Source organism: Narcine bancroftii, chromosome 6, assembly GCF_036971445.1.
Source record: "Narcine bancroftii isolate sNarBan1 chromosome 6, sNarBan1.hap1, whole genome shotgun sequence".
Taxonomy (NCBI): Eukaryota; Metazoa; Chordata; class Chondrichthyes; order Torpediniformes; family Narcinidae; genus Narcine; species Narcine bancroftii.
In genome coordinates, this window is record NC_091474.1 from 15,945,794 (window position 1) to 15,973,361 (window position 27,568).

At 41.5% G+C, this 27,568-nt stretch overlaps 1 protein-coding gene across 3 annotated transcripts in view; it reads left to right on the forward strand.

Annotated features, from left to right (window-relative positions):
• LOC138735754 (proto-oncogene tyrosine-protein kinase Src-like) overlaps positions 1 to 27,568 on the forward strand; it is a 151,065-nt gene that overhangs the window by 96,709 nt on the left and 26,788 nt on the right. For all 3 annotated transcript variants that reach the window (XM_069884110.1, XM_069884108.1, XM_069884109.1), the window contains exons 6-8: positions 17,472 to 17,621; positions 21,350 to 21,505; positions 23,869 to 24,048. In XM_069884110.1, coding sequence (XP_069740211.1) covers positions 17,472 to 17,621; positions 21,350 to 21,505; positions 23,869 to 24,048 — 486 coding nt within the window. The remainder of the gene's footprint in view (positions 1 to 17,471; positions 17,622 to 21,349; positions 21,506 to 23,868; positions 24,049 to 27,568) is intronic.

The following is a 27,568-nucleotide window of genomic DNA, read 5'->3' on the forward strand; positions in this document are numbered from 1 at the left end:
GGGAGTACTGAACCAAGACTATCTTAAATGATCTGATCCAGAGTTGGTTGAAATCCACCTAGCTGCTGAGATTGATGCACTCTTGTGCACTTGCAAGTGAATCAGTTTCCAAAAGAAACTTTGTTTGTGAATGGTTAATTGCTCGGGGAATGTCAAAAGAAGAAACATAACTATAGCCATTGTTCTACTCACTTCTTCACTGGAACTTGGAGGTGTTGTAAATAATGGTGTTATTGCAATTGTTACTGGAAGAAGGGTTCAGGCCCGGAACGTCGGTAATACATCTGTATTTCTGTGTGTTTTTACTGTTACTTAAGGCTGCCGATGATTTTAACATGTGTTTCTTTAAATTAATGTTCATACCGGCTTGCCTAAAATCACCACTAATAATTTTAGTACTCTGGCCAAACTAGCAACCAACTGATGCCTGATACCTAAAGTAGGCAGAATGGTCCTGATAGCGTATTGGTGCTTTCAGTAATTTTTTTTGAGTAAACGAATGAGATGGTTGTGATGCCTTTTCTGCAGCGTCAGTGATTTGACGGCACTTTTCTCCATCATTCTATTTACGGAGAATCTGTTCGGATTTGCCAGAAAATCATGTGTGTAGCTGAAAGCACCTGAACATCACCCAAAATAAGCAGCGGAGTAAAACACAAAAGTCTGCAGAAACCGTGATTGAAATGCAAATGCAATGCTGGAGAAACTCAGCAGGTCAAGCAGTGTCCTTTAAATAGAAAAGATACAAGACCAAGGTTTCATTCTGGAGCCCACCATCCAGACGTGAGCCAAATGTCGGCAGGCATCCGAACAAAATGTTGGAGGGGGTGGGGGGGGAGAGGGATAGGGGGAGGAACGCAGTCCCACAAGCTGGATGTAATAGGTGGGGAAGGGAGGGCGGGCACACCAGCACAAACGAGAGGTTGGCACTGTGAATGGAGAGGGAAGGGGTGGAGAGCTGGAGGAAAGAAGGATGGGGTAGAGAGGGAGAACGGGGAGTGGTCGAGCAGAAACTGGAGAAGTCGATTGTTGATGCGTTCCAGGTTGGAGAGAAAATGTTGCTTCTCTAATTTACAGTTGGTCTTGGTTTGACAGACATGTTAGCATGGGAGTGGGGCACAGAATTGAAATTGTTGGTCACTGGGAGATTCCTGTCACTGATGCAGACAAAATGAAGTTGCTGTGGGGGAAGAATACAGCTTCATTTGTTGATTTTTTTTGGGGGGGGGTGGTGAGAGAAGCTGTTTCTTTCTCCCTTACACAGATGAAACCGATTCAAACAGCTTTTAACTTTTATCTGTACGTAAATTTCTCGGTTTGTATCCAACAATCTGAACAGTGGGTTGCCTTACATTCATTCTTGATCTTTCACTCGTGTGTAAAGATGTAGATTATAGAAAGTAGTGCCTTTGTGCTAAAGGTTGCCAGCTTCTCTCTGAAGCATTACTTCTGTTTCTTTGTTGCTGTGCAGTGGGCAGATGTATGTTCCTGTCATTTAGTACAGTGATGCCTTGGAACGGTTGACAGTAGCAAGCAAATATTTTGATGTGGTTAGCACTCTTCTTTTCATACATTTTAGATGATAATTTGAGGGCTGAAAGTGCGTGTGTGCTTAAATGTTCTTGGCTTTTATATTAAGGAATGAAATATTCCAGTACAGGTACTTCCCGATGTGCATCTGTGTTCTTTACTGGATGACCGGTGTTAGGTCTGCTTTGTTCATGAATGAGTGAGACAAACACCAGGCTGAGTCGAAATCAGGGTTCTTTGTTCTTTATTACCGGATTGTAACACTTGCGACTAACAAAGTTAGTCGGAGAATGCATTCTGCCGTTATCAGCAAAATGGTGATTTTTTATACCCTTGGATACATGCTTAGAACATCATCATATCATTACTTGTCCAATGACTAAAACTGTTGCTATCCTTTCCCTGCTAGCTTCCTGCCTCTCAATCCATCAATGTCTCTCTTATCTTGTAAGTACAAGGATGCATTCTGTTACTCCTTAGTACTGGGTGACTCCTTCTCCGGTCCCATCTCATGATGTTTTACCTAACAGGAGTACAAGGACACCTCCCCTTCTTGTTACTGCCCTGTACAGGGTAACTCCCTACACATTCCCATCTCATGATGTTTTACCTTACACCGGTCGTATCTCGGAATGGACATATGTCAGGGAATCGCCCTACCTGTGATATTGAAGAGTAAAATGATCGATTTCCTTCCATTCTCCATCTCCGAATCCTTCTAATTCTCTCTGTGGCTGCCGACCCTGAGCACCTTGCGGACTCTACTGGCCTCTAAATTCTGTCTGACTGTCAGAATATTGAGCAACCGAATCAGAAAAAAAACAAGACACGAGTTAAAATGCAGTGAAATCTCTCAAGGCCAGCTCTCACGAGAGGTTGGAGTCACACCAGCCAACGTGGCGGCAACCAAGGCCAGCTCTCGCGAGAGATTGGTTACCAGCCAACATGGCGGCCAGCTCTCACGAGAGGTTGGCTCAGCCAACGTGGCACTCACCATAAACAGGCCCGATTTTTCACTGTAATCATGTAAGTTTTGTATATTTCTTTTATTTTTTAAAATAAGTTTGGTCTTGTGTGCGGATAGATGTACGTCGCAAGTCAGGGAGTGCCTGTAATATGTGTATCTTCATTCAGACACAAGAGGAGGTCAAAATTTGTGGGACCAGATTACAAGCCATAATCAATGCAGGGATGTCCCACCACAAATTAGAAAAAAGAACCAGACGTATAACAGTAACCTGATGTTATAGATTCTGATGCTATGAAGTCTTAAACAATATTTGGGTGAGTGGTTGAAGGCTAAAATATTACACTCTGTCAAGTCTGTGAGGGCATTGAGAGAGCCAAATGGCACTAATTTCACTGCAGTAAATTTATTTTGAAGTTGAATCTGAGTGACATTCAAACCAATGTAATTGGTTGAACAAGAGGTAAGCCTTTAGCTTGCAGCAGTGTCAAGGCTTTGTAACAATCCAACACTGAGTAAAAATCAGGAATGCAGGAAGTGATTGGGAAGAATCATGTTATTAAACTCTGTGTACTAAATAAGAGGGGCCTGGGTTAGTCAAGACAATATTCATGTTGTTTCCAGCTAGCGTTTGGTGTCTGTATCAGAGGAGTGTGCATGAGAAACCCCATGTTGGCTGGAGGCAGAGTTGTGTGAAAAGTAGGTCAGTGGATAGATAAATATGTTTGTTTCTTTGCTCTCAAGGCGATACTAAACAGGTATGCTTCACATCCTAACAGTTTGTTCAATGATCAGAATCTGTTAAATACCACGCACACTCACACAAATAACATGACTCTCAATATGTCAGGTTGGCCAAAAATGTTTTTTTTTAAACTATTAATTAAATGTAGCATTGGAGACTTATGTTCAACTAAAATAAATTGGGAGGTTTTATTTCCAGTGCTGCATTTCAGAAATAAGCATTGAGAATTTGTTTGGAGGGAGATAAAATGGATGGTATCCTGCTGTCTAAATAAAGAATCAGGAATCCAAGGTAAACTCTGAGGATCTATTTTCCTACCTTTGCAGCTGAGCAAAACCAACATTGGAACCATCCCTGACGATCAAGAACCAAGAGCCATCCAACCTGGCACACTCTTTACAATTTAAGTCCCTGTGCTTCGCTGGACAATGACAGTGAAATTGGGCATTTGGATCAGCATTCTAGGTGTTGAACTGTCTCCAGATTGTAGCACCAATGAGGTGTGACTTGTGATATTCAGTAAAATGGAAAAGTCCAGGCCTCACAATCCCAAGCTGGAAGAGTGAAGGCTCAACATCGATCCTAATGCAAGGCTCATTCTGCAACAGCTTTGCCTCTTTGGACCTTGCCCATTAATTATGTTAATTAACCACAGGAAAGCCAGCAGTCACCAAGACCCCACCTTCTCCCCTGTTTGTCTTGCTGAAAGGGATCTTCACTGCAGTAAGTTTGACTTCCTGCTGAGACGGTTTGGAGGTGCCTGAACCTTGGCCACTGAGGGATGACATTTTATGCAGAGAGTAATGGGTACGTGGAAAAAGCTGTCAGGAGAAAAAATGGTAAAGGTGGACACAATGCTCAAAAGACATTTAGACAGGTCAACAGATAGAAAAGTTGGAGAGGGAAATGGACTAAACAGAGGAAAATGTAACTAGCTCTAGAAGCAACTTGGCTGGCAGAGACGAGTTGGGCCAAAGAGCCTATTTCTGTGCCATAAAACTTTGACTATGACAAATGTGTTTATTTTATGTAACAGTTTATACTCTACAACAATGTTTTCATAGCCCGGCCAGCCTTTACATACAATATAATGAAAGATGAAAGTCTGCAGACACTGTGATTATAGTGAAAACACACAGAGGAACTCGACAATTCTCAAGGGCTCAATCCCGAAACATCGGTAATATACCTTTACCTCCTATGGACGCTGTGAGAGTGCCTGAGTTCCTCCAGCATTTCTATGTGTTTTTCCATCCAATATATTTAGTTTAGTTCTGTTTTAAGATCTTGCAGCCCTCTTTATTCTCAGGGGATGGAAATGAATCCCATAGTACACTACAGGAGGAGAATTATCCAGCTGACCCAGCCAAAGCTAATCCCTCACTCAAAATAATTAAAATAGATAATTGCATTATTCAACAATTCATGTGAGGGATTGAACTAAGTCTCTTTAAGAGTGCTGAAGTGAAATCAGACTGTTTCCTGAGGTATATCAAGAGTTGATGCAGAAAATTATAACCTCTTTAAGTTTTATTGAAGAGCTTAGTAATGATGTAGACAGCACAAAGTTTGGATGGTTAGACGAGAGCTTCAAGAGGGATGTATGCAAGCTGGGGTGGCCACTTCTAGGATCAGGATGTGCTACTGAATATCTATAAGGCATGACTAAACTGAGAAGGGTAAGACGCTGGCATGTATTGCCAATCTAATTAGCTTACAGAGGGTAGGCTCAAACATACCTGGAGGTAATTCAAAATATATGCGATCTGGTCCATTCAAAGTTCATAATATTGCAAAATTTGGACTTTGAATTTTTCTTTTATTAATGTGCACACCTGAACCAGACTTGGCAATGCTAATGTGTAGATAGTTGTCTGGTGCATTGCATGTCTGACATGGTGTCGGTTTATGTACATTATTCAGAGTATATCAGTACTCGGTAGCATACATTTAATATAAATCAATATTTTCTGTGGCTTACGTTGGCCTGAAGCAGTAGTTTTCAAACTGCCCCCCTAGTCTCACGTTCCACCTTAAGTAATCCCTATGCCGTCGGTGCTCTGTGATTAGTAAGGGATTGCTTAAGGTGGGATGTGAGTGGAAAGGGAAGGCTGAGAATCACTGCTCTAGACCCAATTGTTACTGAAATATGTTGCTTGAGAAGATTGGCCCATTTCCTTTGGAGTTATGAAACCATGCACAAAACAAGTCAATTAGGTACGATTAAAACAGTGGTCCCTTACCAATCACTTATGACAGAAAGGTTGCTTAAAGTAGAATGTGAGTTTAGGGGGGCAGTTTGCACTTGTCTAAAGAGTAGGATACATTCCTTTTCAATAATCCATTTGGAAGTTTCTGGATTTCTGAAAGATGTTCTCACTGATGCAGGACATTGATTTTTCAACTAAATTAGTTCAACCTACCAGGAAAAATAGCATGAAATGTGGTATTTCATGCCTTGATGTCTTGAGGAATCCTCAGGTCTTTGAAACATCCACAGATTTGATTTGTATGCAAGTCCTGCTCTTGTGTGAAGGAGAGATTTATCCCAGTTCATTTAATGGTGCTGCATGGCACTTCCTCTTGTATGCAGGTCACATTGGTTTATCACTTTGCTTCAGCCTGGCCAAGACAAAGCTGATGGGCCTTAATGTTTTTGCAGAGTGAAACATGAAAGTCTGCAGATGTTGTGATGGCAGTAAAAGCACACATAAATGTGGGTGGAACTCAGCCGGACTTGCAGTGTCCATAGGAGGTAAAGATATATTACTGATATTCCGGGCCTGAGCCCTCCTTCAACAAAGCCTTAGGCCTGAAACATGGATAATATTATCTTCACCTCCTATGGACGCTGCGAGACTGGCTGAGTTCCACCCGCATTTCTGTACGGTTTTCCTTAATATTTCTGCACCTGGGCTGAAAACTTCTGAACATTTCTGAGTTAAACATCAAGCTTTAGTTGTCACGAGATCAAAACTACTATGCCTTCTGGGCATGGTATCCAGGTTTTCTGGCAAGGATGTGTGAGGTGAGTGGAGGACTTTCAAAGGTGAAATTTTGAGAGTACAGAGTTTGTATGTTCCTGTCGGGATTAAAGCCAAGGTTAGAAGGCATAGGTAACCTTGATTTTAGAGGAATACTGGGGATCTGATTTGGAAGGAGAGAGTGGTGCATAGCAGGTATTGGCAAATGAGGTTCTTGAAGAGTAGAAATAATGCAAGAAAAAAAAATCAGGAAGGCTAAAGGAAGACATGAGGTTGTGTTGGCAGACAATGTGAATGAAAATCCTAAGGGTTTCTACAGGTATATTAAGAGCTAAAGGATAATAGGGAGAAAATTGGTCCCCTTGAAGATCAGTATCAGCTTTGTATGGAGCCAAAAGAGATGAGGAAGATTTTAATCCTATTTTTTCATCTGTATTCACTCAGGAAACAGACAGAGAGTTGTGGGAAATAAGGAAAACAAACAATGAGGACATGGAACCTCATAGATTAAATAGGACAAAGTGCTGTCTTAAATCAAAAAAGAGTGGATAAATCCCAGGGCTTGACAAAGTATTCTTTCAGATCTTGAGGGAAGCTAGTGTAGAAATTGCAGGGATTCTGGCAGAAATATTTAAAATGTCCTGAGCCATGAGTGAGGTGCCGGAGGATTGGAGGGTGGGTCACGTTCTTCTGTTGTTTAAAAAAGGCTCCCAAAGTAACTCTCAAAATTATAGGTTGGTGAGCCTGACGTCTGTAGTAGGTAAATTAATGGAAGGTGTTCTAAGAGATCAGATGTACAATCATTTGGATGGCCAGAAACTGATTAGGGATAGTCAACATGGCTTTGTGCGAGGTAGGTCGTGTTTAACAAATCTTATAGAGTTTTTTGAGGAGGTTACTTCGAAAGGCTGTGGATGTTGTCTACGTGGACTTTGACAAGGTCCCCATATGGGAGGTTAGTCACGAAGGTTAAGACACTAGGTAATCATGGTGAAGCCGTGACATGGATTTGACAGTAGCTGAACAGGAGTAGTGGTGGATGATGGCTTCTCAGACTGGAGGCCTGTGACCAGTGGTGCGTTGAGACCATTGTTGCTTGTCATCTATATCAACGATCCGGATGCTAATGTGGTAAGATGGATCAGCAAGTTTGCAGATCACACTGAGATGGAGGCGTTGTGGACAACGAAGAAGGTTTTCGAAGCTTGCAGAGGGACCTGGACCAGCTGGAACCCTTCAGAGCAGCACTGCGTCTTCCCTCTCCTGAGTCCACACTAGTGGCAGTGCTGCTATTACAGCAGTGCTACGCTCTCCCCGTGATCTCCGTTGGTTTCCTCCGGGCGATCCTCCTACGTTCCAAAAACGTATGGGGTTTGTAGGTTAATTGGTGTGTTTGGAAGGCATGGGCACAGAGGCTGGAAGGGGCTGTTACCATGCTGTAGGTTTAACATTGAAATTCATCCTTCAGAGAAAAATAGAGGAGTATGGGTGTGAGGTATGGAAAAATTAGATTGTTGTGGAGTAGGTATTTAGGGTGGCACAACATCGTGGGCTGAAGGGCTGTAAAGTTCGAGGTTCTCTTTGAAGTAGAAGCATGGGTTGGCCATTTAGGTTGCTCCACCCTTCAGGGAGATCATTTGATTCTACCTCAGTGCCGCTTCCCTGCACTAATCCTCTATGCTTTGACTCCCTGAATATCCATCAATTAATTGATCTCTCCTGAGTATGTTTTGGAGATGAGGTGAATTCCACCATTTGGTTGCAGAAACTGCATTTATTCCACGCTCTAATTTGAAAGCTTGGTGCACTTACTTTGAAACTGTGGCATGTGGTCATGGGCACGCTAGCCAAAGGAAGGAACACTTCTGTTTCTACCCTGACAACCATGATTATACAGCTGGTTTTGTAATTTGGAGGTCCATATATTTGGAACTGTGGATTCAGATTCTACCTTGGGAGATGGCAAATAAGGTAGGGTTAAAATAAACAAATAGATTAATTGACTAAATACAAATAATGCTGATCTCAAGGTACAAGTCGCGTGTCCCTTCCCTCCTCGCCCTATCTGTCTTTTTTATTTTGCCACCCCAGACTCAATAGTCTCTTTTAAGCTGCAGCACTTGGGTAGCCCTCCTGGGACCCAGGTGCGATTACTGGGGCAAAGGTGCTGGAAGCACCTTTTAAAATGCAGGAGGATCGACCCATTAAATCACCAACCTGGGGATTTAAGGGGGATCCCACCCCCGCTATGACACGTCACGTACTCACCGGAAATGGTGCTGGATGTTCAGATGCTGGCTGCCCGCAAGCGTTGACGTCACCAGAATAAGCAGTTCGGCCATTTTCATTTTCAAATCGCCTGTGGACACAGCCTAGGTCAGTTGACTACCTCTGAGGCATGTTCCGGGTGGTATGGATTTTGGATGATTGCTGCTGCTCTCCGACGGCAGCCTTCCATGCAAATGTTGTTGATGGTGGGGAAAGTTTTGCCTGTGATGTACTGGGCTGATGCCCACTACCATTTGCAGGGCTTTCCGCTCAGAGGTGTTGGTGCCCTCATACCAGGCCATGTTGTAGCCAGCCAGCACTCTGATTTATTTTCAGAGACTCTTCCCTGCTGTGGTCAATGTACTAAACCGTGCACTGCCATCATTTGTTGCGTGATTCACATGTGATCTCAACCTCTCTCCAGAACTTGGTGATATCCTGATCCTTGAGCTACATCTGACTTTCCTTGAATGATCAACAATCTTTGTCTCAGACATTCCTTATAGCAAAGCTCTCCACGTCTACAAAGTTAATGCATTTCTCTTGATCTCTCTCCAAAAATTCAAGCATTCGGATTGCAGTTCACACATAGTTCATGATTAGAATTGCTTTAAGGTAAGTACTCCAGTGAAAATTGTTAAAATTTTCTGCTGTTTTCTGTCATCAAGAAGGATTGTTCATTTTTCCTCTGTTATATTCCTCACTCTGATATCAATAATTCAATTGTATTGTCATTTTGGTATCAGCCCAGATATATCAGAAAGTTCCTTTCTTGGGACAACTGATCTACACTTGAATGTTATCACAGTCCAGTAGCCATTAAATTTGAATTTAGGCATATAGCAAGGTAACAGGCCTTCATCCCTCGTGTCCGTGCTGCCCAATTTACACCCAATCAACCTGCACCTGCGGTACCTTTTGAATGGTGGGAGGAAACCAAAGGCCCCGGGGAAAACCCACGCAGACATGGGGAGAACACGCAAACTCCTTACAGACAGCGTGGGATTTGAACCCTGGTCCCGATCGCTAGTGCTGTAAAGGCATTGCGCTGTACCAACTGCATGCCTTCCACAGTAAAATGTAATGCACAAGGTCTGGGCTGACTTCTTTTTAAAAAAATCTTCACATGGGTGAAAAGTGGATCATTGATTGCAGACCATACATTTTTATGATTGTTAAAATGAAATGAAATTTGGTTTCTCCATTCTGAATTTTTTTCTGCCCTAATCAGGAATCTCCTCTGAAGGAGCTAATTGCACACACATAACCTGGATGTTTATTTCAAGGTTTTTAGGTTGAAATTCGAGTTCAAAACTTATAGTAAAACCTCTGGTATGTAGCACCTATGGAGGTTGGTAGATTCCGGAAAGGTGAGTTCTCCAGTTGCTTTACACAGCTTGTTACATGAATGGAGAACTATCAGTGAGGCACAACAATTTTAAATGTCCGTAATTTTTTTACCCATTTATTTTCTGCCGTTTTTTTTAGCCGGTTGCTTGAGGTTGCCAGTTGTTTGAATTCCGGATAACAGGGTTTTAACTGTATTGCAGTACTAGTTTACAACACCATTCAGCTTTATGGAATATATCATTTCAAAGTTTAGCCCTGTGCTATGATTAGTTGTCTGACATAGGCCAGTTTACAGTGAGGATGCTACAGTGAGAAGCATCAGGAACAATATAACGTAATGGGGTTCATGCATTTATTGTCATATACTTTGTGCAATATATGTAGGTATTGAAACTCTTACTTGTTGCAGCCAAACAGATACTTCATATTCAGAGTGCAAGAGTAAAATGTGGTGTGGAAATAGTGCAGACCATTGTTTTGTGGGGTCGGGCAGTCTGTGATCACTGTGACAAGGGGAGGTTCGTCGCAAATAAGATGTTCTCGAACCTAGAGGTGCTGGTCTTACGAAGCAGGAAGACAGGGTGAGGAGGGTTCTTTATGACATTCTTGAGGCAGTACTTCACATCGCGAGGGAATTAGTGAGTGATTACTGCCTAAAGAAATCTCTTGGTGCCTGCCACATTGACCACCGCCAGTGGGCTGATAACGCCTCAAACCGTGCATCTTGGCGCCTCACAGTTTGGCGGGCAGCAACCTCCTTTGAAGAAGACCGCAGAGCCCACCTCACTGACAAAAGGCAAAGGAGGAAAAACCCAACACCCAACCCCAACCCACCAATTTTCCCCTGCAACCGCTGCAATCGTGTCTGCCTGTCCCGCATCGGACTTGTCAGCCACAAACGAGCCTGCAGCTGACGTGGACTTTTTACCCCCTCCATAAATCTTCGTCCGCGAAGCCAAGCCAAAGAAAAGAACTTTCCCATGGACACTCAACAGGCACCTCAGTCAAATGAGCATTCTTCACAAGTAAATGACACCCATGAGTTTCTACCCTTCGATCCCAAATCTTCAAGTGAAGAGAGAATATTGAAATGATGATTAAGCATGTTATATTTTGCAGCTTTTTTTTAGCAGCTTTAAGGAGTTTCCTAAATCACCAGATATTACAGACTTTCACATCCACAACCACCAGGTTCTTTTAAATGGATTTTTTGCAACAGAAATTATTCAGCAAAGATAAATCAGGTTGGATCGCATTACAAGAGTGGATTTAAAAGGAAGTTTTTTCTCCCATTCTAATACATGCAATGACAGCAGCTGCATAAGAATTCCGGGAATCACAAACATAGCTTGTCAACAGCCTGTGCTGTCAAGCTTTTTGGCTGGAGTGCTGGATTCTGCAGCGATAGCGGGAAAGCAACCAACATGGCAATGCAAAAGGCAGCAGCAGGCAGATTCAGCCTCCAGTGGATTTTGTGCTAAATCTAATTTAATGGTCTTGAGGGCAGTTTCCCTGAAAATGCTTGATGCATTCAAAATGATGTTCAAGCAGAGTGTTGCTCAACATAACAATGAGCTCCCATCTGTGTTATTAATCACAATTCTGCTCTGAATCTTAGTAAGCTGCATGTTTCTGGTATTGCAAACACTTCCGTGTACGATTTTGTGCTCGACAGTTCTTTCTGCTGAGTCGGAAGAGAGTGAACACAACTTGAAATACATATTTTTTGATGCTCTGTTAAAAGAAAAATGAACAGCTTTGTGCTTGCATGAATCTTGAGGTGAACTCTGCAGGTTTTAAATTTGAATCAACAGGGACTCATTGGGAATGATCAGAGGGTGCAAATGATAATCTCTAACCAGTTATTCTCCAAACAAAAATCTCAATTTGTAATGCTCTCAGTTCTAAAGATTAAATGCAAGTTGATATGAAATAAATTTTGGCAATTCAGGACTGATTGGAGATGGTAAAAGCATACAGTAAATCCTGGTGGAACTCAGCCAGTCTCACAGTGTCCATAGGAGGCAGTCATTTTATCGATGTTTTGGACTTGAGCTAATCTTCAAAATATAAGCAAAAACCAGGGAAGCATCTCAATAAAGACAGGGAGAGAAAGATGGAAGAATGAGAGGGGGAGGAGTCCAGATATGATGAGAGGAAAGGTGAGAATTGATTTTGACTCTGTGAAAGGAGACAGGGGAAAAGGGGATAGGGGGGGGAGAACCAGGGGAAAGGAGACAGGGGGACCAAGATGGGGTGGGGGGGGGGGGGTGGGAGGGCTAGGTTTTAATGGAAACCGGAGAAGTTGATGTTAATGCCATCTGGTTGGAAAGTAGTTCATTGAAACAAAACTTTAAGATTTTAAGGTTGAGGTGAATTAGTGCAGGTAAACATTTGATTCATTCACGAACAGCTGTATGTGAGCCTGAGGGCCTCGAGATCCATCAGTGAATTCATCATAGGACAAAATAGAACAAGTAAAGACAGTAAAAACACACAGAAATGCTGGAGGAACTCAGCCAGTCTCACAGCCTCCATAGGAGGTAAAGATATATTACCCATGTTTTGGGCCTGAGTACACCTTCAAGGAATAAGCAAAGATCAGAAAGTTGTCTGAATAAAGACTGAAGTCTGGCAGGGGGAGGAGTCCAGACCAACAAAGGGGGTTAATTGGATAAGATGAGAGGAAAGGCGAGAATTAATTTTGGCTCTGTGAAAGGAGACATAGGAAAAAAGGAGGTGGGGGGGAGGTTGGGAGAGAGAGAGAGAGAGAGAGAGAGAGATATGCACAGACAGACAGCTTGGGGAAAGGTGACAAGGACAAAGAGAGGGGGAGGGGTTTAATGAAAACTGGAGAAATCGGTGTTAATGGCATCCAGTTGGAGGATGTCCAGACGGAAGATGATGTGCTGTTCCTACAATCTCTTGCAGTGCATGAGAATGTGTGTCAGCAAGGGAATGGAATGGGGAATCGGTGGCCACTGGGAGATCCACACTATTGCCCTGGACAGAGCTGAGTTGCTCAACAAGGCAATGTCCCAGTCTCTGCCCAGTCTCTCTGATGTAGTGGGAAGACCGGATGCAGTAGATGATTCCTGCAGATTCACAAGTGAAATCTGAAAAGTAAACAGACAGTAAAGGCTTCTGTTTAAGAGGGTGAAATGACCAAGGACTTTGCAAAGTTTTGGAAGACATGGTGTGGTCAATATTATAAGAGTGAAAGACTGGAGGAAGAGATGTTAAAAGTTGAGCATTTCTAGGAAGTTGGTGAGTATTTATTTTTCAGCCTGTCCAAACAGGAACCTTCTTTGCTTCTAGTTGCCACTTGTTAATCCCAGGCTCTCATCGTGGTATGTGCAACTCGAAAGAACAAAATGACTCATTTACAGGATTTTTTTCAAAGCAATCAGTTTTATTTTAGTAAGATCTACTTGGGGCCAAGAAGTTCACTAAAATCTGTGATACTTTGACTTGACGAAACCAATTCTTTCTGTGGTGATGCCATGCTGATAGTGTTTTGGTATGCACAGGCCTGCTCTTCTACTGATACAACCCCACCCTCCCTCCCTCCCTGCCACTCTTCAGCAAGGAAGTGAGGAAGGGATAGACAATCACTTCTTTTCACTTCTGTGGGTTCTGGGGTAACTGAAGCCCATGTGGGACCTGTGGTCGCACACAGGTGGGGCAGCAAGTAAGTAATTTGTGAGCTGGTCCCTTCCTCCCATCTGCCCTGGAAATCTGGCTGATTCCATTCAAGATCCTTTTCCACCCCAAATGCTGCTTTCCCAATTTGTGTGGTCTCACCCTGGGTGTGCCCACAGCCTCTGTATGCTTGTGAGCCACATTTGTTAGTAAAATTGAATGCTTCAAACTTGAAGCTCAACCACTGAACTTTTTATTTTTCAATATTTTTTTATTGGTTTTTATAATAAATACAGTATAATGAAGAAAAGGGAACGAAACTGAAAAAAAAAAATATCACACATATATATATATTCAAACCGTATAAACTCAGTCCCCCACTCCACTGCACTGGGTGAAGACAGAAAAGATATCAAAAATATTATATATAAAGCCCCACCTAACCTACTCTATTTCTTTTTAATTAACCAAAAAAAAATCTGAGCAGCTTATCCTGCGATTCATACCGTGAATCAAAAAACAAAGGTAAGACTATATCTCATCTGGAAGAGTGAGTACAGCTAATCACATTAAAAACACATACATCAAATGAAAGGTCCGATAAACTTCATGCTCTGAATGCACAGAAAACGCCCCAGTATCTGACACCTGAGGGGATTGTGGATGCCAGATATGCAGTTTTTCTGGTTGCCTGAGGTTCTCTCTTACAATGCCTAACTAATGAACTTGCTTTAAGAGTAAACAGTTCCGAAAACAGTGCAAAATGTAAATTTGAAAAAAAAAAAATCAGTATTGTAGTCCTTAATTATGTAAAGTTAACTTTAATCAGGTAATTCCTGTAAGTTAGAAAATTTAAATTCAAACCCAATTACTGGTGCTGTAACAGCGTTGTGTTAATCGCTACAATCATAATTAACCCCTCCATCTCCCAAGTTTACAGATAAAGACATACTAATATACTAATAAAGACTCTTACAAGACAGGTATTGGGGGATACTTTGGCAGAGGGGTGGGGGGGGGGGTCGCCCCATTGCTGGGCGGCATCAGCCAGTTCTTCATCCTGGGCGCCGCCATTTTATTCGAATACAACGTGATTGAAAATTTATTCAAACGGTTGCTGCAGGAGGGCCACGCGTGATGCGCTCTGCTGGCTGAATATTTGTTCCGATCTTTACCAAATGGCTGCGTGTTGCTTCAGAGAACATTTAGTTGAAAACTTTTATTTATTCTTATTCACTCCAATTAATTTTTTCCCAATCTCTCTATTTATTTAATTAGTTTATTTCTTCATTTTTCTTTTTTTGGCGTTTGCTTGGGGTTTCCAGTTGCTTGAATTCCAGATAATAGGGATTTTCCCGATTTTTGTTTGATATCGGGTGTTGACGTGACCTCGTTTCTGGAGTGAGGCTCCATGGATTGAACAGTTTCACATTCATCCTGCATATAAGCTGTGCACCAGAACAGGAAGCGACTTGGAGATGAGGAACAATATGGAGGCAAGAAAGTTTGAAAGAGTGACGAGGCAATGACATGGCTTTACTTAATACCAGTCTGTGATCGACTGTGTCGCAGAGCCGTTAGTTAAAGTTGAAGCTTGCTTGCCAGTACAAAGCAAGCATATTTAAGAGGAATTCTCCCCAGTCCCTCCTCATCGACAGGCGAGACCATTTCTGTGAAAGGAAGAGGAGCTTGGAATTGCTGTCCAATGAAGCACGTGTGCTTTATGTGAAGAATTAACTCTTCAGCTACCTCTTCCCAGTTTCTGTGTGGCAGACCATGTGTAGTTACTGCAATTATTGAACTTGTGCATCACTGAGGCACATCTTTGCATTCCCAAATGTGGGAGATAAATGTGAATTTTGTGACTGAGGCCCTTTTTTGATTACTTTTAGGACTTGCAGGGATATCCTCCACTTTTGAGACTTTGTTATACTTTAGTATGGCCCTTCAAAAACCTGATTGTCTGCAGTGTCATTGAAATAAAAGTCAAAGGTACTCCTGGTGACTCATGTTGAGTCACCAGCATCAGTGCCCACTGATCTGCACGCTAAACTTCTTCTGTGCTTGGTCTCAGTAAGATGTTTGCATAGTTGATAATCTTGACAGTCCTGAAGGATTTGCAAGTCATATAACTATATAACCACCGCCCATAACCCTCTAACCTCCTCACCTCCATGTACACATCATGGTCCAGCACTTGCTGGATCCCTGTCCACTGTTTACTCATTTGTTTTTTTAGGTAATGTGGGACCTCAGCCTTCAGGTATCTGAAGAGCAGTTTCTCTCCCTGATGCATGATAGAGCTTCTGATCCAAAAACCTTTCACTGATGGTGAATAAACATTAGCTCCTCGATTTTCCCGATCAGTCCTATCAAACCAACTTTACTGATATTGAGGAACTAAGGGTCCGTTCACAAGTGCAAATTATATTGGAACTAGGATAATCCGGAGACTTAATAGCACCTCTCAGCTGAAAGTAATCAGTTGTCTGTGAAATGCTGTCTTTTTGGGGGTCCTTGAGGTCATCAGGAGGACCAGGATGACAACCCTTCACTATTCATCAACAGCTCGGTAGTGGAGAGCACCACTTAATTAGTGACCTCTCGTGGACAGGCATCTCTTCACTTGTCAGGAAGCCACAATAGTGACTGCAGTTCCTGAGAAGACGAGGCTACCAGCCACCATCATGCCAGTCTTCTGCAGGACCTCTATCAAGAGCATCCTGGCCGGCTGAATCGCAATGTGGAATAGTTGCTGCAGAGAACTGGATCGGATGTCAATCCACAGGACCATAAAAGTGGATCACTAGAGTCTCCTTTCCCTAAACCTTCCCCCCCCACCTGACATCAACATTATCTACCGGATTGTTGTCCGAAGAGAGAGTGCAAAATCATTAAGGACCATTTCCACCTTGAACACAGCATCTTTCAGCTGCTCCCATCGGGAAAGAGATGCCAGAAATATCAGAGCCACCAGGCTGAGGAACAGCTTCTCCCTCCGGGCAATGAGACTGCTGAACGACCAAAGGAACTGCTCACTCTAACCATCTGAGATTCTCTTATTTACAAACCACTATCTATTTATTTATTCATATAGATCAGTGGTTCTCAACCTTTTTCTTTCCGTTCACACACCTCGTTAAGTAATCCCTATGCCATGAGTGCTCTGTGATTCATAAGGGATTGCTTAAGGTGGTATGTGGGTGGAAAGAAAAAAGTTTGAAAACCACTGTTTTAATTGCACCTAATGGACTTGTTATATGCATGGTCTCATAACTCCAAAGGAAATGGGCCAATGACAATTTTTCTCAAGCAAAATATTTCGGTAACAATTGGGTCTAGAGCAGTGATTCTCAACCTTCCCACTCACATCCCAACTTAAGCAATCCCTTACGAATCACAGAGCACCGACGGCATGGGATTACTTAAAGCGGGATGTGAGTGGAAAGAAAAAGGAACCACTGGTATAGATGAATACTTGTCCTGCATGTGCATTGTTTGCCTGTATGTGTATTATGTCTGGTAGTGTGTCTGCGTGTTTTGCACTGATGATCGGAGAATGGTGTTTCATCGGGTTGCACTTTTGCAATCAGATGTCAGTAAAATTGACTTGCCAGTGGATTTTCCTGCAGCAGAATTTCTGTCCCCACTGGAGGTCGCCTTCCAGAGGGTAAGCATCAGCTAGCTATATTATCCGCAACAAACTGCAGGAGAATGGCTCCACTGACTGACAATCCAAGAAGCTGAGCAGTACATAATAAAGCCTACATATGTGACAGTCGGGGCTTGGGGAACCCAAGGGTACGCCACTCTGGGCAAATCAAATATCCTTTTTATTTCCTTCGGCTAAGTCACATTGGTAACTTGATAGAGGTAAACCTGATAATGTGCAGGTGCTGACTTGATACCTGTGCCTTAAGAGCACCAAAATGAAGTTGCATGAAGTGTGTTGCTTGTTGAGTAATATCTCTGTCCTTTCATCCAGGTGCTTATTGCCTCTCTGTGTCTGACTATGACAATGCAAAAGGACTAAATGTGAAGCATTACAAGATTCGCAAACTGGACAAGGGTGGTTTCTATATTACATCACGAACACAGTTTGAAAATCTGCAACAGCTGGTAGTCCACTACTCCAGTAAGTTCCAAAGAAAGCAACAATTTTGTACAGGTTGTAATGAAGCTTTCCTTCCACGTTACACTGGCGCCTTTGAATGGGTGGATTAACGTTAGAGTTGTGCATCTTTCAAAAGAATTCCTTTAACAGCTTAGAAAGGCAGAAATAAAACATGGCACTGTTCCTGATGCCTGCTTTAATTTAGTCCCTTTTAGCCTGTGCCGCCCAATTACACCCAAATAACGTACAACCCTGGTACAGTTTGAAGGTAGGAGAAAACCGGAGCACTTGGAGGAAACCCATGCAGACACAAGGGTAACGTACAAACTCTGCCGTATTCGAACACCACTCACTGGTGCTGTGATAGCATTGCACTAACTGCTCACCGCTTTACAATGGTGATTTCATCAAACTATTGACAGGAAAATAAATCCTGAGGTTTTTTTTTCTGTCAGACTTCAAGAATACTGCTGTTCAATTATCTATTTAAAACAATTCTCCATAAAATTTCAATTTGATTAAGGACATGAGCAAAAACCTTCAAATCACTTCATTATTCAAAAGTAAATATCTGCATTTATCTTGTTTTGTGATGGGAAGAACACATTATTGGTAATACCAGAGTGGAACCTCCATGGACAATTTCCCCTGGAGACTTATTATAAGCTTGAGTGAAACTGTATTTTTGCGGAGAACAAAGCACATAAATCAAATATAAGGCCCTGCCATTAGCCTAGCCTTCTATCATCTCCTATCAGGCCCTTCCAGTCCAGGTTCAGGAGCATCTAAATTCCCGGCTGGGAAATAGCTTCTTCCCGCAGGCTGTGATATTGAGGAATGAGTTCCTGAAACCTGAGGTCTCTTGTACATGGAATGAGTAAGTTGGGGGCCATGGGGAATATTGGTGAAAATTTGCTGAAAAATAATAAGTCAACAAAACTTCAGGCATCAAAAGCTGTTCTCAGCAGAAATTCTTTATGTGCACAAACAAATAAAGCAACCTGTATCAACGTAAATGAAGAGGATCTTTTGAATATCTATTGTATTTCAAGATGCTTTACTTGGAACATTCTTTGTTGTGCAATTTGATTTGTTCGACACATATTGTGTTCCTTGACCTTGTTCCTCTGTTGAAATCACTCCTCAGTTTTTAAAATCCTTGTTTTTAAACTGCTTCAAGACCTTGCTCTTCCCCCCCACCCGTTGGTAATCATCTCCAAACCTGCAATCCCTGATTTTCTGTATTCTGGTTCTGATCTTTTGAGTGTCCTCAAATATAATCATTCCATCTTTTGTAGCTGTGCCACTAGCTTCCAAGCTCAAGGTGATCGAATTCTTTTCTGGAACCATTTTACATCTCTGTCATGTTTTCTGTGTTTCAGGCAGTTCACAAAAATAATATATGAATAAGCTTTCATTCAGCTGTCTCTGTTCAGACGGGCATTGATTTTTACTTGATAGTGAAATGTCTCCATTTTCCTGCATTTAGCACATTATATGAAGAGAAATTGGCGTCGTACCTAATTCATTTACAAATCACACGACATCTCGTTAACCTTTTTTTTTAATACTTTTCATTGAGGATTGAAAAGCAAAAATATCTGCTCTTGTTTGAATAATTCCTTTTGTTAATCTCAGAGGGTGAGAGAGGCTTAGTTTAATTTGGTGCCCAGATTCTTGACTTGGGTCAAGCCATGGAAAGATGCATTGACCGTAAAAAATTTTTGGTAAGATTTGGATTTTATTGCTCTGACTTTACCTGCAGCGTCCACCACGTCCCCATCCAACCTGCCCTAATTGGTTATGGTTTAAGATTATTATGTAAACTGCAATTAATTAATTATAAGAGATAGATTTATGAGACAGGCTTTTTCTTTTCCTTTTTTTACTTGATGGTGAAAATATATTACATTTGTGTCATAGTTTTTATTATTCTTTTGTTATTATGGAAATGGAAAATAAAATTTAAAAAAGGGATAATTTTACAAATGCATCCTTTTAATCGATAGTTTAGTTTGCTGGCTACAGGTTTAGTGGTGCCCCACGTATGGTGTATTCTCCCTATGTGCTCCCAACATGTTGGACTGCAAAGTTAGAAATTTCTCATGCCAACAATATGTCATCAGTAATATTACTTCAACAAAAGAATTTCAGAGCAGTACAGAGGCTATTTAAATCTTCCCTGCTCCAACTAGAGGGTCCTTAGTGCAATGGACAGGTCACGCAGCATCAGAAGAAGGGTAACCGACAATCCAGGCTTTAGCCCTCAGTCTGATTCTTTGAATTCCTCTCCCAGCAGCAGACAGTGGAAGCATCCTTCGCCATATGGAACCAGTGGTTCACCAAAGCAATTTATCATCACATGTTCAAGGATGGATAATAAATGCCAGTAAATTGTCAGTAATGCCAGATCTCAAAAAGGAAACAGAACGATTTGGGGAATTCCTGAAATATACTTTATAAATTTTTATTTAGACATACAAGGTGGTAACAGGCCCTTTCGGCCCATGAGCCCGTGTCACCCAAATTCCCCAATTAACTTACAATCCCTGTGCATTTTGAAGAGTGGGAGAAAACTGGAGCAGCCAGAGGAAACCCATGCAGACATGGAGAGAATATACAAATTCCTTTCAGACAGCGCCAAATTCGAACCCGGGTCACTTTAATAGCATTACGTTATCTGCTACGCTAATCGTGTCACTCCAAGACAAACAATTGAAATCTTGTTTTCCCATGGACTGTGACTTGACTGGAGTTTCCCCAGGAATTTAAGGTGCTGTGAATGGCACACCAGATTTGTGGCATAAAACAAACTGCTGGATGAACTCAGTGCGTCAGGCAGCATCAGTGAAGATCGAGGGGTGGAGCATATTTGAGGTTGTGAACCTGCATTAACAACTTTGAAGTCGCATGCTCTTGAAGAGAATTTGTAGAAAAATGTTCAAATGTCTGAATCCATGCTAACACGGTAAAAGATAAACCATGAAAATCTGTAGACACCATGGTATCACCATGATGTGGGGCTCAAGCCTGAAATGCTGGTTGTATATTACCACCTTTGCTACATAAAGGACACTGTTTGATCAGCAGAGCTTCTCCAGCATTTTGTGCTTTTACTAACACAGTAAAACCCCTGCTATCTGGCACCTATGGGGATTGGTAGATGCCACATAAGTGAATTTTCCGGTTGCTTTGGATTGTGCCAATTTTAAACGTCTGTATTTTTTTTTGCCGGTTACTTGAATTCTGGATGACAGAGAGTTTACTGTGTATCCCTGGAACTTTGAGCCTGACTGTCAACTTGGTTTTCAAAAAAGTAGCCCATGAATATCTACCTATTTTGAAATCAGTCAGAGTGAGCTTAAGGCCTGGGTTTGAACCCCTTTTTTCCAATTAGCTGTCAGGATAAACAAATTTGTAAAATTTTGCATGACTTTTAGGCCTGTATTGTTTGAATTTCAAGTGCTTCCAGTTTAAAAGTCTGTGCCGCTTTCTGAAATAAATCCTTTAAAATGATGCCAAGATTTACTAATAGTCTGCTTCTTCAGAGATGTGGCAATTTAAATAAGGTTATTTTTCACCTTCAGGTCCTGCCTGTGAAAGTCTATGGTATTTTCTCACAGCACCAGCAAAGATGGAATCTTGGCTGTTCTCCATCTGGATGGTGAGAGTTGGCCAGGGTGTATGTCAACTGTCTAATAAGAGCTTACAACGAAGTCTTTGTGCTACATTGTGATTGTCTTTTGCAGAGCATTCTGATGGCTTGTGTCATCGGCTGACAACCGTCTGTCCAACAGTGAAACCCCAGACCCAGGGATTAGCTAAAGATGCTTGGGAAATCCCACGGGATTCATTGAGATTGGAAGTGAAGCTTGGTCAAGGTTGCTTTGGAGAAGTGTGGATGGGTAAGAGACTTGACCTTCTCTCTGTGAACAGTGCTGGAGTGTTTAATTGTGTTATGAGAAAATCTATATTTGGAGAAATGAGAATAAATGTGTTAACCTTCGAGTTGGTTAGCGGTGTTGCATTTTAAATATTAATAGATTAAGGTCATTATCAGCCAGGTTTGCTGAGGTTCGTATTTCCATGCTGACGCATCTCTGCTGCCAATGATCAGGAGTGAGCCCTTCCATTCAATACAAATCGTGGTTGATCTTTTTCAGGACTTCATTCCTCTTCTGTCTTTGCTCTTCACTAATCATTCAACAAATTACTGGCTTCAGTTTGAAATCCCTAGTGGTCTAGTCTCCACTACACTCTGGAGAAGAGAATTCCACTGATGGACCATCCTGTGTGGGAAGAAGTTGCCCCATACCTGGGTTTTAAGTGACAGTCCCTTATCTTGGAGACCGTTTATCTTCAAGTGGAAGCATCTCAACATTTCCTGTATCATACCCACTTAGTATTTTAGGTGGTTTAGTGAGAACTTTCCTCATTTTTCTGATCTCCAAAACATGTATGTCTAACTTCACTGGCCATTTGTGGTAGGACAACCCTCTCATTGCTGGAATTAGCCTAGTGAATGTCTTCTGAACTTTCTTAAACCCCTGTATGTTCTTTTTTTTTAAAAAAGTTTAAAATCATAGACTGTATTCTGAATACAACCTCGCTAACAGCCCACACTTTTAAACTCCAATCCCCTTACACAATATTGTTTTTTCACAAATACAGTAAAACCCCAAGAATCCAGCACCTATGGGGATTGGTAGATCCAGATAAATGCTTGAGATTGCATGTTGTATGATTGGCAAATTAACGGCTATGGAATGCCATTTTAAATTTTTTGTTTTTTTTTAACCTACAGTATTTATTTTCCGTGATTTTACTTTTCCGGTTGCTTGAATTTCAGAGAATGGGGATTTTACTGTATTTGTTGCTCCTGCCTGCTAACATGTTTCATGCACAAGAACACCTCGATCATTGGAGATCTATCTCCTTGTGATTATTCCTGCTGCAATGTATAACTTCCCACTTTCCTTCACTTGCTCCGTTTTGGGCCTCTCACTCGACCAATCTACGTCCAGACGCAAAGTGCAAACTGGCCTAATTCGATTAACGTCTTGAGTTCTCTTTTTGTTATCATTAAAGTTATGTGCTTCCCCTTATTCTAGATCAGTGGTTCTCAATCTTTTTCTCTCCACTCAGACACCACTTTAAGTAATCCCTATGCCATCGGTGCTCTGAGATTAGTAAGGGATTGCTTAAGGTGCGATATGAGTGGGAAGGGAAGCTTGAGAATCACTGCTCTAGACCCCATTGTCACTGAAATATTTTGCTTGAGAAAAATTGTCATTGGCCCATTTCCTTTAGAGTTATGAAACTGTGCACATAACGAGTCAATTAGGGATGATTAAAACAGTGGTTTTCTTTCCACCCACATAGCACCTTAAGCAATTCCTTACTAATCACAGGGCACCGATGGCATAGGAAATATTTAAAGTGGTATGTGAGTGGAAAGAAAAAGGTTGAGAACATGAATAGTAAATAATTGAGGACTAAGGACTGATCCCAGTTACATTCTTACCATCTGAAAAGCATCTATTGATTTCTGACACTTCGATGTGATATCTGGATATAAGTGCATGCCAACACACAGCAAATGCTATGAGCTTTTTGGATTTCAATTTAATGGATTTAAGAAATTAAATAATAAAGATTCAAATGCAAGAATTTAAATTTCTAGCTTTTGGAGATGTATGTGTACTCATACATAATGCTGTGGCCACAGTGTGTACGTGAATGCTTAACCGCAGTTTTGACGTATTTTTTTTGGGGGGAGGGAATAATTGGAGTGGCGGTTGAGGCAGGCGAGCTGTTTGCCCCGTTCACAGTTCCTTGCACATTTTGCTCCCTTCCCAGTAGGAGCTTTGCATTTTTTTAAAAACTCATTCTGACCCCTGAAAGGTTAAAATTACATCAGCAGATTGAATATTAAGGTCATTAGAATTTTATGATTTGAACCAGGTTTGTAGAACCACTCAATACTTCTGCTGAACCCAGTGGAGGTGTCCAAAGATTAAATTCTCCACTCTCATCTGGCACTGGCTATGTCTTCATTTAAAGCTATTTTATTTGTGACATTGTTTGGTTGTTAATTTCAGCAAGATCTTAAAGTTTTGGTTCAGGATGGGTTCTGGGTCACAGAGTCATGGACTCAGCCGTAATAGTGTTGCACTAACCGCTACGCTAATCGTGCTGCCCAATTGTTATTATTACCAGTTATTTTTCAGTTTGTATTATGCATTGCGTACATTGTACTTTGTTATAGGAACTTGGAATGGAACAACCAAGGTAGCAATTAAGACCTTAAAACCTGGTACGATGTCTCCGGAGGCTTTTCTGCAGGAGGCCCAGATTATGAAAAAACTTCGTCATGACAAACTGGTCCAGTTGTATGCTGTAGTCTCTGAAGAACCGATCTATATTGTTACCGAGTACATGAGCAAAGGTGCGTACATGTGGAAGCAAGCAATGCGTCTGTTAGTAACATACATTGTTATATTTATCATGAAAATATAGCCTGGCATTTTGCAAAATCATCTGTGAAAGTGATGCAAATATGTGTAGGATATGGGGCCAAAATATAGGCTGATTTTTCTGCCTCAGAGAATATGGTCGCACTTTTTTTATTGAGAAATTTTGCATAGACATTCTCAGTATTTAAATACTGTATGAGTTTTATTTTACAATGGATTCTGAATGTTTTGTGATATTGATACATTTTAGAGTTTGCTTCTTTGTTATAATCAGTACTGTTCAGATGAAGCCATGAGGAAGGAAATTGGGTGTTCCCAGTTATACCTGGGTATCTTTCCAGACTTAGTGTGGTGTGGTTGACTTGTAACTTCCTTCAGCTTGAGGACTCAGTGCTTCAAGAGGGCATTCACCACCACCTTTGCATTGGTGGGTCTTGGATGATGGGTGCTGCTCTTGTCTTGCTTATGGCGTGGCTTTTAACCATCTGTGGCATTGTCTAATTAAACTTGTCCAGTTAAATGAGGCTGAGAGCTTTGGAAAAATTTTAAAAGAATTTAATTAGTTTTCCTTTATAAATCCAGCAATATAAATTTAGAAGTACAACATGGTAATGGGCTCTTCCAGATCACAAGGCCATGCTGCCCCAATTAAACTCAATTAACCTACAACACACTCATGTTAGGAAGTGTTTAATGCTAAAATAGTTTTGAGTACTGGTGACATAAGAAACTGCAGATGCTGAGATCTGGAGCTAAACATTCTGCAGGAGGAACTCAATGAGTCGACGAGCGTCAGTGGGAGAAAAGGATGAAGGATTTCAACATAAAATATCAATTCCTTTTTCCACTCACTAATGCTGTTTGACCTGCTGACATCACATACAATCCTGAGAGTCTTTTTCCTGTGGGATTTCTACTTATCGGTTGTGCAAACTGTACGCAAGAAAAATATATAAATACAAAAGAGAGAAATGCAAACAAAAAGAAATGTAAACCAACTATGCAACTGCAGAAAAAAAATTCACTAAAAGAAAATGTAGAAAGTAGAACTCCTTAAATGAGTCTCTGATTGAGTTTGTTGTTTAGATGGGGTGGAGGGGTAGCAACTGTTCCTGAACCTGGTGGTATGAATCTTGTGCCACCTATACCTCCTTCCTGATGGCAGCAGTGAGAACAGAGCGAGTGCTGTGCGGTGTGGATCCTTGATGATTGCTTTCCGACAGCAGCGTTCCCTGAAGATTCTCTCGATGGTGGGAGAATTTTGCCTGTGATGCAATTCCAAGATTTTACAACACCCTATGATGAAGATGCACTAATTGACTGTGTTATGCATCTCACTTGCTCTGGCCTCCCTGCTAAGGCTTATGAATTCTCTAATGTGCTGAGCGCAAGGGTTGGTTATGCGGATTAATTACCACCTGGGCCCTAGGCTGAGCTTTAGTAAGGCCCCTCCCCCCCCGACCTTTCCCCTGTGCCCCCACCCTTTGTTCGACATTGTGACAAAACACATAAATACTGGAGGAACTCAACAGGTCTTGTAGTGTCCTGAGTCCGTAGGAGGTAAAAATACCCTGTAGAAGGGCTCAGGCCCGAAATGCCATAGTAGTTGCTGAATTCCTCCACCATTGTGCTTTTACAATTCAACTTACAAATGTGAGTTCAGCTTCTCCCTTTCATTTTGCAGAGATTTAATTCAAAACAATTTATACATAACAAGTTTTCTACAACTGCCGCACGAATAATAACAGACCAACTATCCCTGCAGGCTGCAGTGAAGGAACAAATTAGGCTTTCACTTATTTATAAAACTTGATTATAAAAAATCACAGTACAACGATGATTAAAAACATAGACATATTAAAGTTCAAACAATCGCTATCAACTTTGGTTGCATTATTTGAAGTGAAATTACTGATTTAGTTTAATATACAAATCCAACAAATAATTTAATGTGCATCCTTTTTTTGCTGACCCTGCCAATTTCAACGAAATGTCCCTCGTCCCACTAGGCAGGGGGAAGTTGTGTCCCTCATCCTGCTGGGCAGGGAGAGGTAGCTGTCCCACTGGGCAGGGAGAAGTCGCCATCCCCTGGCCCCGTCCCACTGGGCAGGGAAAGGTCGCAGTGCCGCTCAGGCTGTGTAGGCGACTATGGAAACCCACCGCGGCCCCGAGGGCAGACACGGGGAGGAAGGGCCGCAAATGTCCCACTGGTTTCCCGCAGCACTCTGGCTACAGCTTCCACTGCTCCTGTATCTATCCGCGCTCTTCTCCACCCTACAACAGTGTGGTTCATTTTTGCTACTTTTCACTCGCCCAGAACCTTTCATCTGCTGGGAGACTACCTGCAATTTTTAATGAAATCAAACAAACTCAAATGATGAAAGACAATAATGAACCTCATTGTTTTTAAGTCAGTTTAATCAGACCATAATGTGTTGGGCCTCCTCACCTTCATCCTACTCACAGCCTCATGGTTAATCTACTACTGGCCCCTTCAGCCTACACCATTCATAGGTGGTGCAGCACAATTACCAGGCTTTTTCCTTCATTAAACCCTGACCTTGCTAAAAATGACCATGTCCCACAAATGAATACATGAAAACAAATCAAATCTTGGATTTTGCTCAGTTCTAATCCTTTTTGACCGAGGAACAGCTCAGTCCCAATGCCTCAGAGTGATTATAAGTGCTTTCTTTGTGCATTGGGCAGTTGGCATTAAATCTGCTGCATGTGGTCCTGCATAAAGCAAATCAACTGCAATCATTCCATGTAATAAAGAATGGCAATTAAGTTCTGTTTGTTGCTAAGAGAGGTGTATATTACACTGTATGTGAATGTTTCATTAGGAAACTGAATGGTATTGACTTTCACCTTTAGAGTCTGAACTCCAATCCAGGCAAGTGATGCAGAATGAAGGTCTGTTTTACTGATGATTGCAGAGGGCTAATGTAAAAATCAATGCCGTTAATGGTCACACACTGAAAGATGAAAGGATGCGTGGTGTGGACAATGGAAAAATAGTTGTAAAATATTGGCAATGAGGATACGAAAAAAAGATTTTAGTGTGGCTTGCAAAACAGTTTTGATAAGCAGGCTGATAAAGAGCAGAAGGGAAAAACTGTGGAAAGGAATTTAAGTCGAAGCCTGAAGTGAAATTGCATTCTTATCTTTTTGACTTGTTTAATATTCTCACCCTGTTAAACAAATCATGGGGTGATCCAACACCAGGAAATGAACTCTCTGAACTATTGTAACACATTTTTTCCATACATGGTAACTGAATATTTATAATTTATCTTTTGTATTTATTATCTTGAACCACAGACACTACCTTACACTACCTTTTATTTTTTATTGCATTATTTATTGAAATGTGGTTTATATAAATGTTTGCACTGAGACGCTGCTGCAAAACTATGAATTTTGTGGCATGTTCTTGACAATAAATTCTGATTCTTTTCAATTTGATGTATACTCCTGTAGTTTTGTTTT